The sequence below is a fragment of the Varroa destructor genome, unplaced genomic scaffold, assembly GCF_002443255.2.
Source record: "Varroa destructor unplaced genomic scaffold, Vdes_3.0 BEIS01000001.1, whole genome shotgun sequence".
In the NCBI taxonomy this organism is placed as follows: Eukaryota; Metazoa; Arthropoda; class Arachnida; order Mesostigmata; family Varroidae; genus Varroa; species Varroa destructor.
Window position 1 is genome coordinate 13269747 of NW_019211454.1, and position 15804 is coordinate 13285550.

Below are 15804 nucleotides of genomic sequence, written 5' to 3' on the forward strand. Positions count from 1 at the left end.
ACGCGGAGGCGTGTTATTTTCCTTGATAACTTACTCAAAAGTAGTTGATGCGTATATATGGGAAATATTTTTTCGGTGTTTTACATTCAATACTTGACCTATTAGGTATTACTTAAGATAATGGCTCTTTCTGGCATGAAACGGATTCGAATCGGACGTCGGTTCCAATTCGAACGATCATCACTTATGTAGCTACTTTGTTTACCTAAATAACTTTTACCCATTTACTTTATAACCAGATAAAACGAGTCTAGCTAATATTTGTCATGTAGTAACTTTCAAGGAAATCTTTCTAATTAAACTACGTGTACACAAATCAAAATGAGATAAGATAGATAGGCGGTCTAAAATTATCTCTCATAAAACGTTACCCGGCCAAACCATTTTCTTTGACAGTTCTGCTATCAACTAAAAACAATCCATAGGGTATATTCATTGCATACAAAATAAATTCTCGCCGTCTTCAGTTATCTAACCAAAATCGATTATGATGACGTATCAGTATTTTTCCCGTTCTAACAGTCACATCCAGCCTTCTTAAAGCGATGAGGGGGAAACGAGTTCATCAAATGTGCTTTTAGCCATAATCTTTTACAGGTATCAACAACCTACGCCACACGTCAGTCGACATTGACTGGTTGGCTTCGTTATCCGCCTGCTTGCTTCTTTCCGGCAACGTTCCCTATGTGCAGATCTGTCGGAAACACCGCGGCATTAAACTTAGCGCTGGTGCTGCTGTTGTTGTTGTGTTCGTGAAATTTTGTAACTGTCTACGAATTTGTTTTCGATTGCGGTTGGCGAGCAGCGTACGTCTCTCAAATACATCGTGCCAACAAACGCTTGCTTTCGACCACCATTGCACGAAGCAGCGTTAACAACAAAAGAGGGCAGAAGTGTTGTACCGAGCGGAAGACGATCTGTTTGTAGTTTTTTCGAAGTTCAAACAAAAGCTCTAAAATGGAGGTCACAAGGGAAGGCAGCAAAGCGGAGCGCCACACCGATTTCGCTACATGTACGAATGCGCCAATAGCTTGATTCAATAGAACAAGGTTTTGATAGTTCTAACTCGAGTATTTCTGAAGATTTCAGACTGATTATACTCGCAAAGTGCCTTTAGAATTGCTTGTAAAGGCTGTTGTGGTCAGCGGCGGATTGAGCGTGATGGTTTACGTCGCGCGCAAAGGGCCTTGTAGGAAAGCCTCAAAAGAATTTACTGACATAACGCCGGTCAATGATGGGATGAGTAAGCTATGTAGGGATGAGGTGACTAGCTATCTGTTTCCGACGCAGTGAGTGGACAGCTTTTAGCGCAGGATAACTTCTTTAATTAACATATTTAAAAATATAGGTACGTGTCTATAGCACCAAATTGAAAACAATCATTTCATAGAATAATTAGTATTCATTTTCATGCTTTCATGTCTATAGTGGTTTCGGGAGTTCCAGTAATGCTGCTACAGGCACGTTTGCCTTGAAAGCATTTAGAAACAGGCTCTTTGAGAAAATGCAAGGGGCTGCCATCTAAAGATAAATCTAATGGAAAAATTATCAAGTATAGGACGTAAAATGGGAGAACACGTACATATAGTTACTATATAACAGTAAATATAGCTGGCAATGAGCAACTGGGCGTAGAAAAACATCCGCATAGCCCAAAATCTAATCAAGTTGACCAGTAAACAACAAAGTTTTGCATAGGGCAGTTAAATTATTGCGTAGTGCGCTCTGTGCGGCTAGAAGTTTTTCTAGCGTACGCTGGCATTTGAAGCAGTAAACCAATAAAGCCTTAATTCAATGTGACATCGACAGCGTTTTACATCGGTCGAATATTTGGATTTACGATTTATATCTGTACAGCCATGTAGTTAGTGCCCTCAGGTCTTGGATTCTAAGGTGGAATCTGGAACGTTCAGCCTAATCTTTTGAAGATCTTGCTGTACTCACGTTCCTTAGGATTCACATACTGGCACCAGGCCTTCTCCGCTTAAACAACAAAGCTCGACGCGTTTAGTCCTACAAAGTCGATAGCGGCTGAAGAATGCTTGATGTCTTTGGTTGCCAAAGATGTGGACCAATAGCATTCGGTAGCATGAGCTTTCTTGCTGATTGATATATATATATATATATATATATATATATATATATATATATATATATATATATATATATTTATAGCTATAAGCATAGAGATAATAGCACAACTGTTGTACAGTGACGTACGTTGCCACAATCTGGTGCACAGATCAATGTATGTGTCCGTCACGAATGAAGCCCTCGCTGTCGTTACCCTGTAAGATAACCTTCTGGATGTTTGTAGTCTATTGAAATAAGCTGCGGATTTACCAAGTCATATCTTTTTCACTTCAAAAACCGTAAAAAAGTATGTCACTCCGAGTTGATTAAAACTATTACGCACTACTTATAGCTATTGATAGATAGAGGTATTGATGCTGTCCGTGCTGCTACTGTTATATGTGAGCGATCTGCCTCTATATACTCTTGTAAGTTTGAAGTTATTATTTTATTGATTTCGCTCTTACATCGCTCTCCCAACAAGGCTAAAGTGATAATTTCAGGCGAAGCGGAGACGTCAGATGAATCGTCATTGACTACCAGGTTGGCTTCGCGATGGACAGAGTTAATGAACAACTCCGATTCAGAAGTTGGCGAACGTGTACTAGTGATTCACCATGACTCTACAAAACTTGGTGTGCAATTACTGCGGTTCGACGTGGAAAAACTACGTAAATTGGAGACGCGGCTTAGGGAGGAAGCCAAGAGTATGAAGCCGTACAATTCCGAGCAACTAACAGAGCAGGCCGTCGTGGCTGTGTACGTCGACTCCGCAGTGGTTCGGGGTATGTAATAACACTTCCATAGTTCTCGAATGTACCGTGGCTGCATCTATTTTGCACCCTCTTAAATGGACGTTGACTGTGACCAAAAGGTTGTGCTAGCTGCTTGATTTACAGTTAAAAATAGAAACTAATTAAATTAAATCTAGGCTCTATTTTTTTTCCTTCGGTTTATTATGAAAAACTGTTTTGCTGCTAATTACTTTAGGAGTTGTCAGCACTGTGATTGAAAATGAGGCTCGCGTTCACCTGCTTGATTACGGGATCACGGTAACGTTAAACATCGACAAACTTCGCAAGCTTCCAAAGGAGTTTGTCACAGAGCTACCCTTATATGGGGTATGTAAATAATTAGGAACACACGTACTCCATACTTCACACGTTCTATTGCGCTACAATAAAAGCTACTTTATCATACTTAAGGTTCGAAATTGTAACATTATTAGCAAATCCTAAATAATAATATGCACGTGCTTAGGGCAAGTCAGTTGCTATAATGCCCTTCTTTTTAAGGTTGAATATTCGAAAGTTAATGACACAGCTGTAAGTTCACATAAATTGTGTCAATGAACTACAGATTCGAGTGCTGATTGATAAGAACTATTCGATCGGTGGACCGATACGAGGTGTGGACAACGATCAGAGCCTAATGAATCGGATCGTTCATCTCGTCTCGTTGGTTCCGTGCAGCCTCACAACGGCACGTGCACGCATTCATGTTATCGGTGAGTGCTTAATAATGCTATCGGTACAAGCATAATAATGAGTGCATAATTCATATATAGTAGCGGTAGTAATAATAATTATTACTATTATAATTATTATTCTTATGAGTGTACAGGTAGATAAATATTGCTTACAAATCTTCTAGACTGATGGCAAAGCACGATGATCCAAAAAACGCTTTAGCATATAACCTATTATAACCCATAGATTATCGGTAATAATAATAATGAATAAATCTCCACATGTAGTGTGTTCTTTGTTTGGTCAGAGGCAGAACCTTTCGAAAAAGCACCGAAGTTATTTTTATCAAACAAGCTCAAGGTCTCGACTAGTTTCATTAACCGAAGCTTACGGAACTCCACTGAAGTGAATGGTGGCTATTCTGTGAAGCCCGGCGGAACGGCAAATCGCGAAAGTTTCTTAAAAGTTAGTGATAGCCACATTAATGACACTGCGAGTGATGAAGTTCTCGATTGCGTGGATACGAATTCCGTCGTCGATGAAGACCAACAGGCCGTGTTTGAGGTTGTTGAGAACATTAAGATGCAGGTGATTAAACGCGAACTGGCAACGCAGCCAGAGCTTGTTGAAAAAGACAAAGCGATGGACGGGCCATCTGCGGTCACTTATCCGAACTTGACGACATCCTGTAAACGCCAAAGCTCAAAAGAATCACAGAAAGTTGCGGAACAATGGAAGAAAGAAGAAACTGGTCTGTTGACTAGCGGCAGCGTCAATAAAGGTGCCCGGAAAAACCAAAGAGAAAAATGGGAGGCTAAGGCGAAATTAGTTGCTGCCGAAGTGTTTGCCCAGGTCAAAGCAACAATACCTATAAAAGAAACTGAGAAATCGACGAAATCCGCAAACGAAGAAGACAAAACGGCTAAATCAGCACGACGGAACACTGGAGTAGAAGAAATGTCAGGTAACTGGAACACCAGCATTTCGCAGAAAAGTATAAAGATTTCTAGTGAAAGTGCCAACCCTCAAAAAACACCAAAAAAGGAAAATAGTACCCTGACGAAAGATATGATGACAACGAAGCTCGCCGATGAAGCCAGCAGATCCCGCAAAGGACTGACTGATGAGAACTTTGTTCCAATGAATCGTTCGAATGAGACTTTCTGCAAACCAAAGACGTCTATGCACGGGATGCCTTTGCACCGTAGAGATGTCATCATGGACATCTCAGTCAAAGTAAGTGGCAGTAGCGGAAAAAAATTACAATGTTTTTGTTTGCCATATTAATGTATCTTAAATACAGTGCCACGTCGGCGATATTATTAACTAAATGCTAGTGACCTCTTGGCGTATTTTTATACGCTTTGTCTCCTATGTACTAATTAACCTAAGTGAAAAATTGATCTAAGGCTCAATTGCGTTGTGCATTGGAAACACTGAACAAACACGATGTCGACATAATGAAGATACTGCAAGCAAAATGTTATAAACTATTTTGAAACATTAAATCGATCTTCCCTGTGTTCGTGGACGTAATAATGGACGTCTTTTCTGTAGTTTCTGCGCAGGACTGCGCCGTGTAAGGCAATTGTGTTGAGTCTCAGTCTGCTGAGCGATGTCGAGAAAACGTTGAAGTCATTGAAGGTTCCGCCCTTACGGCTTCCTCAGTTCAAAATAGCCTGGGGTACTCGGATTCTTATCAGACGTCCTCAAGGTCTTTGTCGTGCTACGATAGACTGGAAAGAACCTAAAGGCGCGTGGTGGCATTGCATATTCGATGACCTCGGTAAGGTCTTATATTTTCCGAAGTCCTTATTTAGCAAGATGGGGCACAACATTAGCAGTTGAAAGTTATACATTTCCAAGTAAAGTTAGTTAAAAGTTGGCATTCTTATTTTTTACTGCCATTTTTAAAATTAATAGGAGATATTGGGAATAATTGAGTTAACGGCCAGGGGAAACACATGACGCTGTGCCTTGTTTTTTTCTAATGGCTGTGATTACTTCATTTGACCATACGATCCATATAAGATGTATGCTTAGGCTGAACAACTTCCACACATCTCTAAATTTAATCGCTTTGAATTCATCAGACTCATCGGGTGAAAGAAGGTATGAATGTCGAGATCGCAAGCGTATTTTTCAATTCGAATGTATTTTGCATTGCGTATCTTTAGGTGTAGTAAACTTACGGCCCAAATTAGTGATATTGTGCTTCCTTCGATTCTAAGATATATGCAGTTTTTCAGCAGACAATACTAGCAGACGAAAAGTCAGTTACGAGTTACTTATGCGAATTATATTCTTTGTTCTTTTACCTTTTCAAAACGTTTAAGTCCAAAAGTGTGCCTTTGCTTTCCAGATGACCCTCCAGTACATGTTCGTTTAGGGGAAATACTCGAGTGCCCATCTAACGTACTGTGCCTTCCACGCGCTCTTTTGTATGTGCACATATCCGGCGCACCTGACCTTCCGAGCATTTTCCCAAAACCTCGACAGGTGAGCAAGCTCAGTGTATTGGACTTCGCGGAAGTACGAGGCAGTGTTTCGAATCTGCCGATGAACCGAGTGTTCGGTTTTTTCCCAGAAGTCAGCCAAGATCATGAGGCGAATTTCAAGAAAAGCGAAGCTACGACGTCGTTCGACGGTCGTAGTTTGAAGTCCTCGCAGCCTATTACTACATCAACCTAACCTGAACCGGCAAAGCTGCTGTATGTAAAGCTCTCAGGATGGCCAAGATCAAAGCGCAGCGTGGACGATGCATATAGCGACGTTGAGAGACGCAAAATAGCAAGCACAAGTTTGTTATCCACCTTCGAGTACTAAATCCCGAGAGTTAACCCGATTTGAAATTGTTAGATGTTTCGCAGAACTGTACGCGCGCAAAAAGTCGAAATGAATTGCTTTATTTGCCATGAGATAAGCAAATCGATATGAATCTCATTAGAGTCGCTCTATCTAGTTGGAAATCGTTCTTCCAGCGTCCAGCACTATCCCCTTAAACTGACGCAGAGAACGCGTTTCTATTAACGGCAATTTTTTCGTAATTTGTTTATTAATTTGCTAACATTGCGAGTGTAGTGGTATAACGACTTATTTGAATTATACCCTTTGTAATGTAAATGTATCTACGTGTCATTAGTGTTAGCAGGGACAGAAGAATTGCGATGATGTTTTATACTGAAGCCAGTATCACTGGGCCGTTCGTTGATGATTAGGCTTATTGGCGTCTATATATATATGCAATTAGAAGATCGTGCATTTATATGGTGACGCAATAATAACGAAAGGATGTGAATTCTACATGTATTACTGAAATAATAGAATTGTAACATTGTTGCTTGTTGCTAAATAGAGTTAATTAAACATAGTGATTTCGGGAAGCGGGTCAAAAATCGACAATTGTGTTACTAACGGCTGTGAGATAGCTGAATTAAGCCAATAAAGTGTCGTCTTAGCGCTGTTGATGCAACACGGTGCGGCCATCGCGCACAACAACCGTAGGCGTAGTCGCGGAATGATATTGTTGAATAGGTGTCTCGCCAACGTATGTCCAGCGAAGCGCCAAAGTTAGTGACAACGTCAGCCAGAAACGAATCTATCGATAGTGAATTCATGGCACCAATAGAAGGGAAAATCAAATAAAAACGTCTCTTGACTGGTCCGTTTGAACACCATGTACGTGCAGAGATGCCCTTTGTTTCTATTATCGACCCTATAAATGTTAGATGGGACCAAGCTTCATTTGACTCACAGAGGGTTCTAAGTGTCAAATGCAGCACATACATAAAAGTACTTATGCACCACTATACTGTAGATCATAGTGCCACACGTTCATAGAACCTGTTTCGGCGAATCATTAACGAGTATGCTGCCGTCGAAACCGAACATCTGGGAGTATCGTTCATGCATCCGGGCCGATCAGTTTCCATCACAAATCAAAACTAATCTTCCACGTGAAAAGACGTTACTACACAAATGACCGCCGAATCGTTTGATGATTTCCTCTTAGACCAGAAGCGAACTGAGAGACGTTTGCCTGTATGTTCTCACTTACAAACCGCCTGCTGGTTATTAGCAGCTAAGCGCCTGCGTGTCCCTTCGTTAGCATGCATAGCAGCGGCCCTGTAGGCGCGCAATAATAAATTGTGCAGTGGTTCTAATATTTTGCTAAACATTAGCATACAGATATAATCGTAGACTATACACGGATAATATGGGGTGTTAATACTGTAAGATGGATGTACAGACAGTGTGAAACTTCCGAGCTTAATCTGTGCGTCTATATAACTAGGAACAATGAAAAGCTTTACCGAAGGAAAAATCTCGAACCTACAAAAGCAATGACGTACTTCCAACTGTTTCAATGAGAAAATGCACCACGACTCATGTCGTTATTGAAGGTCCACACAAAGGATCGATCTGAAACCTCTTCGTAAACGCATATGATCTGAGTTCACGTGAAGCTCTACTATGAATGTACTGTTCATAGCTGTAGTTGTGAAGAACATGTTACTAGCGCGCGTTATGCGATGCTTTGCAGAGAGATGGAAAGTCATTGATTTGATTCCCATGATCCCAGCTACGTTTTCCAAGATAAAACGCTTTGTTGTTTCTTTTGGCTTCCATCTAAGTGGAGGTTCTAGACGAGCTCTCTAATCTTACAGCTGTATGAATTTCAATGACAGGTACAACAGTTTTATTTGCTTGACCGAGCACCACCCCATTCACTTTGTATGCGGTTCATATGAGAACAGCAATGCCCCCAGTCAGGTACCATTACGATGGCAATAAAAGCCAACATACTTCGATTCCTGCGTTCGTCTAAAAATGGACCAAAGAGTTGTAATTGGTGTTCTGCCGTTGCAGCTGGGTTGAGCTGTCGCTAAAGCCGAGGGAAATGCCGAGACATACGAAGTAAGCCCCTCGCGTTACAGAACCGTCCCAAGTGTTTTTTCGTTGACACTCTTTTTTTTTAGTGAAAACTGTCCCCGGTCGTATTTTAGCAGACTAAGAACAAACAGAACGGCGGATGCAAATTACGTTAGCGGGCCTTACTCTTATTCACTGGGAGATTTCGCCGAGTTTTGATTAGCTTTACGTGAGAAGAGAACTAATAACTATTTTTTTTTTGCCTGCATCAGTGTAATAAAATTGCCACGTGGCCATTGTCTGCTAGATTTTTTTTTGCAACATTGCCTTCGATGGCCTCCGGTGAAGCTAAAATGAGCACTGAAGGGTTCTAGCCTGTGGTAATGGTTACAAGTTAATTAAAACGATGACAATTTTTATTTTAGCCTACCTCGCGAAATACTTCCCCGTTTGGGTAACGCACACCATAACAAATACGCAGGTGAGTGCCCTAAAGCTATTTTTGTTAAATTGAATTGTTTCTTAGAAAGGACAAATCTTGTTGATAACCCGTGATCAATTATCGATGACAGAACATCATCTGCCACCCATATTGCTTACTAGAACAAAAATACACACCACGCCATAGTCGATCTGAGGATATCATATCGCCTAGGCTGCAGCCTATACTGTAACGAAATCTATATAATGATTAGGCTGTCTACTAAACGCCATATCGTCGGAACAATTACTGCTCCGCGTTGACATTAGCAATATATTGTTCAGCCTTAAAGAGGCGACCGTTAATTTGACTTTGATATTATATTATTATCACATGTAAAAATAATGAGATCACAACTATAACACACTAGTGTAGCTAATTAGGAAAGACTTGTCTGCTTGGTTAAAGTTCGTATCCAGTCATTCGGTTAGCTTTTGACTATGGGATTATAAATATCTCTACTGAATGATAAGGTCCCTGATGGTGCTAAAATAACACGTTCTTTTAAGGCTCCATTTACCTCAGTCCACATCTTAAACACTGCGATTTTAAGCGAAATACCACACTAGTCAGCAGCGGCCATTACACAATTACGTAGGCAAGCTTATCTGAGGTTTGTTTTACCTCGCGCGCGGTTCCAGGACCTAAACCCTTGGCTTGACCTTAGTGTCCGTTATGTGGATGTTCATGAAATGTAAGCGTTCAGCCTCTTTCTGAATTTCCCGATAAACCAAGCGAGGTGATTTTTTCTAGAGTAGCTTCACTCACTGTAATCAGTCACCAAACAAGTTATGTTTCGCATCGTTCACAAAGATAACTACCTTGACTAGGCCGCTGGTTCTTGTACCTCCCCGAAAAATTTTTGGCAATTTCATTCCAATGCAAGAGCGAAGAAGAAAAACAGCGAGAAGTTACGAAACTAGGAGCAAGTGACGAACACGTTGGTCTCAGTCCTGTTGCTGTGCACGTCATGATGAGCTCAACGCACTTACGGCAACTCACCAAGGCCTTGCAGTGCGAACCGAAACGGAAAACACGACAGAGAAATTGTAGAATTAACCAATTTTTCCCTTCATCCCGCCCGAAAGCAAAGGATTGCTCTCGCGATCATCTATACATAATTACTTACAAAACATTTTTCGCCTCAGGAAACGTATTGCATATATTGGTAGCGTTATCGATTTTAGCAGTCAGGTGATTCGCTAACGCGAAAACAGTCCCATCGCACTACCGAAAATGAATGGGGTAAATTTATTGGCTTAATTTTCTATAACTCGTAGCGTCTCTCAGCTAGAGTGTATAGATAACTTTACCTCTGGCAAATTAACTGTCGGGCGTTGGTGAACCTTATGTATTCCTTATCTACATATGCTAAGCCTCTCGGTCGACTCGTCAATTGCCATTGGCAACGAAACTACACAACTCAATTAAAGTGATTTCTTCCAGAACCTATGTTTCAACGCTCTACAATTTTCCTAGAATTAGCCTGCGTGTTGTAGCCTATGAATGCGCATGACTGGAGGTAGGACTTCAGCTTTAACTCGTGTGTATTTAAAAAGGGCTCAGACGTTCTGCACATGGCACCCGACATTGCTGATTGAGGCCTGTGATGCGGGAGGAATCAAATTATTTAATTATATAGTATAATTATATTAGATCTAATTAGCAGAAGCATAATGCGTTACTAACCTACTTAATTGAATGAATTAAAATTCGTGCATGCTAGAGATCGCATAGTTGTAATTGCACGATCGCGCTGTGTACTTGATCGCATACATACAATAGATATCTAGAATATTTACTTTGTTCAGTCACAGATGAATATATTCAGCATGCGCGTACCGGATGATCCAGCTGTAACCCGTCTCGTTGGTATCAGCCTAATCAGAACGTGAAAGCTTTGCAGTGGCTCTGCATCCTCTTTGACATCCTATGTCGTTTGGCAGGTCCCCGTTCGTCGCCAACGCCGTAGAAGGTCCAATGTACGCATCGACCAGGACCCATGCGTGGCCTACCAGGTCATAGTGTTCTCCAGCCGACAAATCAATAAACCGATCAATAAACAGAGAATATAGATGTACTAGTTTAGACATGCACAACAATTTCTTTAGCTAGTGACGAAGTCGGGCCAGTCTTCAAGTACTTAAAGCCATTCAAGAAGAGTACGTCTTCAATACGTTACAGAGAAATACGCTGAAGATAGTTTCTGAGTGAAGTGTTCGTTCGGTTACTACAATTAAAAGCCAGTCATCTTCGACTGACGAAGGTAGCGATGATGGTTATTTGGCTTGGTACGGAGCTAGACGTTTCCGGATTCGAACGCCACGTGCTGGGATTAGCCAGCGTTTTTAGTCCAACACAGTCGTATATCTGTGCACTTCTATAGATGAATGGCGACAGATACAATAAGAGTTAATACTGGCTAAATGATGCGCGAAATCATTTTCTTGAATGGTTGTTGAAATTTATATTAGGTCAAGGCAAAACAAATGGAACTATCATCTTCGCATCTGTTAGCTATGTCTGTATACCTGCTTAGACGAATCAGTTAAGCGAAGCCAATTTTTGTCCAGAACCATCAAAGGAATCGACGGAACTATCCAAGTAAAATGGTCGAATAAATGAAGTAACAAGAAAAAGATGCTCAGATGGGAACAGGTGACGAAAATCTGTTCATCGGCCCCGACTCCAGTCTTTGAACCTGCGACGATGACGCATCAGTTGCGCGAACGATCTTACGTAACGTCGCTGGCACAGGCAACACTTCATAGAAATTAACTAGGTAACACTAGAAGATTACAAACGCTTTCATAACAACAAAAATCTTGTAAATTTAAATTTAAATGTGCTATTTACGACGATACATAGTCGTAAAACTGAAAATAGATTGGTAATTATCGGCTAAAGCGCCCCTTTCGAGAGGAAATGACGCAAATCGCGGAACGACATTCATTGAGTTATATAGTCTGATCAGTAGAGTGGTCAATTTAATATGTACATATTTGTGAAGAGCACTGAGTATGAAAAAACGCTCGAATTTCGTACGTGAAAAGTACGAACAAGTGTAATATAGGACATTTCGTGAGAAAACGTGGTCGTGCTTCATTCGTTCACCATTTCATGACCCGATTCGTAGATACACTGTAAGGGAAAAAGTGCTGCGTTGTCTGTTATGGCCGTTGCTATAGTAGAATGGCGTTGTACTTAGGCGCTTACCAGGTTTATATATATGATTTATATCGGAAAACGTTAACTGTCCTTAATCGTCGGAACCTCTACACCTAGTAAAAATCGCCATTTTACGATTTAAGCGCGTAGAACTTAACGACCCAACTGGGAATTAGACACCACAAAAAGATGACCGGTCCGATTGGATTAGTATTGTCGCTAAGGGCATCGACTTCGCAGCTACTGCCGGTACTATCAAATTATCTGATAATCTACGTATTTAGCTAACTTCACGTTGTTTTTGACATTTCCAAGATGGTCACTTCGAAACATCTATCATACACGTCATTGAGCATACATGATAGGACTAAGTAGCAAACAATTGGTTTAGTCTTTTTTCTGCCCCGAAAATGAAATCGATTGTTTTCGTTATGTCTAATATAATAGTACTACATTTTTGACAACTAAAATCATACAGCCACGGGCGACTGGCTCTCCCTGGTGCGTTGTGAGATTATAGAGACCCATATATATCGATATAATTATATTGCAATACAGTTATAGTTTTCTATTATATCGTTTATTAATGGGTGTTTCGTAGGCATCGTTCGTCAACGTGTTTTTCTGCAGTGTGACTCCTTCTCAGCTCTCTGATTAAACAGGGTACGAAGCACCCATTTAGTGGCTACATCGTATATTGCGTGGTAGAAGCCTGCTTCTTCAAGAATGGCTACAGATCTACGGGTAAAGCTAGACACACCAGGCAAGTGCTTCAGTGTATTATATTTACAGTGAAGACATGTTCATTTTTCATTACTTCTAAATTTATGTCTACATTAATTTCTTTATTTGTGGCAACTAGATGTCCGGCAGACAAATCCAATATGAGTATTTCCCGCGACTCAATAAAAAATACACAAATTTACCAGAGGCAACGAATTTGTCATAATCTGAATTCCGCACCCCGGGTAAAATTTAGCATTTTATCATTGCGACAATCGACCTGCACATTATTAGATAAGAAAAAGTCGTTTTTTTTTTTTGTCAAATTTACTAATAGCTCAGCAGTAATATTCAGTCACTATTTCCCACGTAAACAAATCCCTTATTGACAATATCCTACTGGTATTGGCTTTTACTAGAATATTTGCTAAAAACCCCAATCACCTCAACAAGTCCGTCTGCTCGTCGAACGATACCGTTCCATGAGACGTAGACGTGGGTAAATAGGAATTTCATTAAGTTCGATTTCTTCAGCGCTTGTCTGTCAGCTTCCCTTCCTTCCCTTCTAAGGAGGTGCGTGGCTCTGATTTCATTCGAAAAGCTATATAAGCGCGTCCGGTCATTGTTAAGTATTGTGCCTATGGGAACGTTGCGGTGACGGTCTATTCTGTGATTCCGGCAATTGATTTCCGTTGCAACGAATGAATTTCATCAGTTCACTTACCCTATTCGCGTAGACACCAATGGAATGGGAAAACGGGCCGGTAGGCAATACGCCATCAGCTCCAAAACAAGCGAACCCAACGAGCGGCATCACGACCCAAGGGTTTAATCTGGTGGAACATTTGCTACTTGCAGGAATATGAAAAAAATAAAAGCATACTAGAGTAAACTTGCTGTATTAGATAGGGGCTTTATTTCCAATACTTTACTGTTGGCAGTTACTACTGTATTTTTGCCATTCCTCAAGTTTTCAACTTGATACATCGCGATCCACTCGACAGGTTTTCATGTACTTTACCGTCCAAAACTTTGGTCGAGATGCTGATTCTCGCTTTTCTTCAGTCAACATAATGATTCTGGGTGTACTTGAAGACCAGTCGAAGTAAAAATAATGCTCTCTTCCCCTAGATGCCTCAAAGCCAGCTGTCAGGCTAATCTACCAAAAAAAAATGGATTCTAGGATTTTTGGTATCATAGATAATCTTGGACGGCCATGATTTGATAGGGAGATTAGCTAGCAATATAAGAAAAGTGTTGATATTTTTTTACTATTTTGCGATATATATATATATATTTTATTATAATTGCGAGCCGCATACGCTTTCCAGGATTTTCGACCCCTTGTTTTTATTTTTTAGGTAAGCAGGCTTTCTAACATCCCATGTTGCCATAAATCTTACTCGTTTATTACTTAAACTTTTAGTACGGCTGCAAACTTGTACTCTGGGAAAGGGTGTTCAGTTGCGCTTAACCCTAGTCGAGGTTTTAAACAGAAACATGCTGTCTATCTGAAGTTTCTTCAACTAGGTGGCTTATTCTTGGACATTAATTTCTAATTTTTTTACCTTTTATATATATATATATATATATGTATATATAGAAAATGAGGGAATAGCAAGGCATGAAAGGTACACAAATTCATGTAGTTTGCTGAGCTTATCGTTGACAAAACCGGTTAGACGAACCATTCATGTAGATGAACAGCTATAACTAAACGCACACGATTTACATGTAGAAGACCTGTCTTGAAACAACTTCAATCGGTAGGAGGAACCAGGAATTTGTCACAATGCGTTAATCGCTATCGGTACCGTCTGTGATCGGCTACCGCTATTGTTGCCTATTATAGGCAGCGTTTAAGGAAGTTCAGAACTTCATATCTTGTCCGCTTTTTTTTCTCAAAAAACTCAAATATAACAGATTGTCTTCCTGCCGCCGAACAGAACTGCGGGGCTGGCTATCTTTGCGGAATGGCAGGCTAACATAGACAGTTGTTAAAGCCAGCAGATGCAGTGTGCCTTGTCCCCTGTCTCTGACTGAAAACAAGTGGCCCCGAATAAAAAGATATTAAAAACAACAATAACAGTAATGGAGACCTCAGTAACAGACGTTTCGGTTGTACAGGATGTCGTCACTTGTAAGTGGTCACCTTTTACCCTTCCCGTATGCACCTGATTGGCAGTGTCCATTTTATTCTGTCACTTATTAAGCTAATGGTCGCATTTGTTCGTGTTTTTGTCTACCCATTGTGTAGCCAACGATAGCAGCATCAGTGGCAGCAGCCGGAAAACGAGAACGAAGAACTGAACTAACGTCTTTCTACAAATAGAAAAATGCTATCGAGCGTCGTGCATGAACGCATTTTCCACACATAACGGAACTTAGACGTGTAGCGGAGCGACAGTTTCTCTCAAGAAGGTAGCTGTTTTAGACGATGCAGCGGAAACGTTGACTTGTTATAGTTGCTGACGTAAACAGTAACAACAATAACGACAGGGTAGCCAGGGTTATACTTTAGCTAAAATGGATCGTATGTCGAAAATGGGAATTCGTTTAGGACAAAGTATATGTTCCGATAGATTAGAAACCAAATATGGACGATTGGTGTCAAGTGTGTTACTTGAACTTGGAGAACTCTTAACGGACGGTCATTCCATGACCTGAAAATCGCTGGACGAAAGGTCTGGCCTAATTGTGCCACATTGAAGAAGGTAACAAAAATAGTTTAGTTTGATTGTTGCCAGGCGCTTGCTGGAATGAAAAGTACGAATTGCCAGCTAAAAATACTTGGCTAGATGTATCTTAGGCAAACTTGATTGTTCAGCCCTATTTTAAAAGGGGACACAAGGTGACCACATTATACCCGGCTTCCATAAGAACCATATACCGCTCGTTAATACCGATTTTAATTTCTAGATATTAGGTACTCTAAAGGTGCAATCTTTTTACTTGCTTGCTGGAAAAAAAAATGTGTATTTCCGCTGCGGTATCTCCTCCAGTTAGCACAGAAAGACG

The 15804-nt window shown here is 40.6% G+C and overlaps 1 protein-coding gene across 5 annotated transcripts; it reads left to right on the top strand.

Annotated features, from left to right (window-relative positions):
- The first annotated feature begins 514 nt into the window (after window positions 1-514).
- LOC111242940 (uncharacterized) lies at window positions 515-7229 on the top strand. Of its 5 annotated transcripts, none has more exons than XM_086992057.1 (8): window positions 533-1012; window positions 2213-2290; window positions 2577-2858; window positions 3064-3194; window positions 3433-3580; window positions 3856-4778; window positions 5100-5328; window positions 5905-7229. In XM_086992057.1, the coding sequence occupies exons 1-8, from the start codon at window positions 958-960 to the stop codon at window positions 6231-6233; spliced, it is 2175 nt and encodes a 724-aa protein (XP_086848183.1). In that variant the 5' UTR covers window positions 533-957; the 3' UTR covers window positions 6234-7229. The 5 variants fall into 5 exon arrangements, with proteins under 5 accessions (XP_086848197.1, XP_086848183.1, XP_086848179.1 ...); XM_086992053.1 differs by having other exon boundaries at window positions 537-1012; window positions 3850-4778; XM_086992058.1 differs by having other exon boundaries at window positions 538-1012; window positions 2243-2290; window positions 3850-4778.
- The last annotated feature ends 8575 nt before the right edge of the window (window positions 7230-15804 follow it).

What these genes read in the sequence shown, in the direction of transcription:
- LOC111242940 (XM_086992053.1), top strand. Translation starts at nt 958, where the DNA reads ATGGAGGTCACAAGGGAAGGCAGCAAAGCGGAGCGCCACACCGATTTC. An exon ending in CGACTCCGCAGTGGTTCGGG is followed by an intron (nt 2,859 to 3,063) that starts GTATGTAATAAC and finishes TAATTACTTTAG; the next exon opens with GAGTTGTCAGCACTGTGATT. An exon ending in TCATGGACATCTCAGTCAAA is followed by an intron (nt 4,779 to 5,099) that starts GTAAGTGGCAGT and finishes TCTTTTCTGTAG; the next exon opens with TTTCTGCGCAGGACTGCGCC.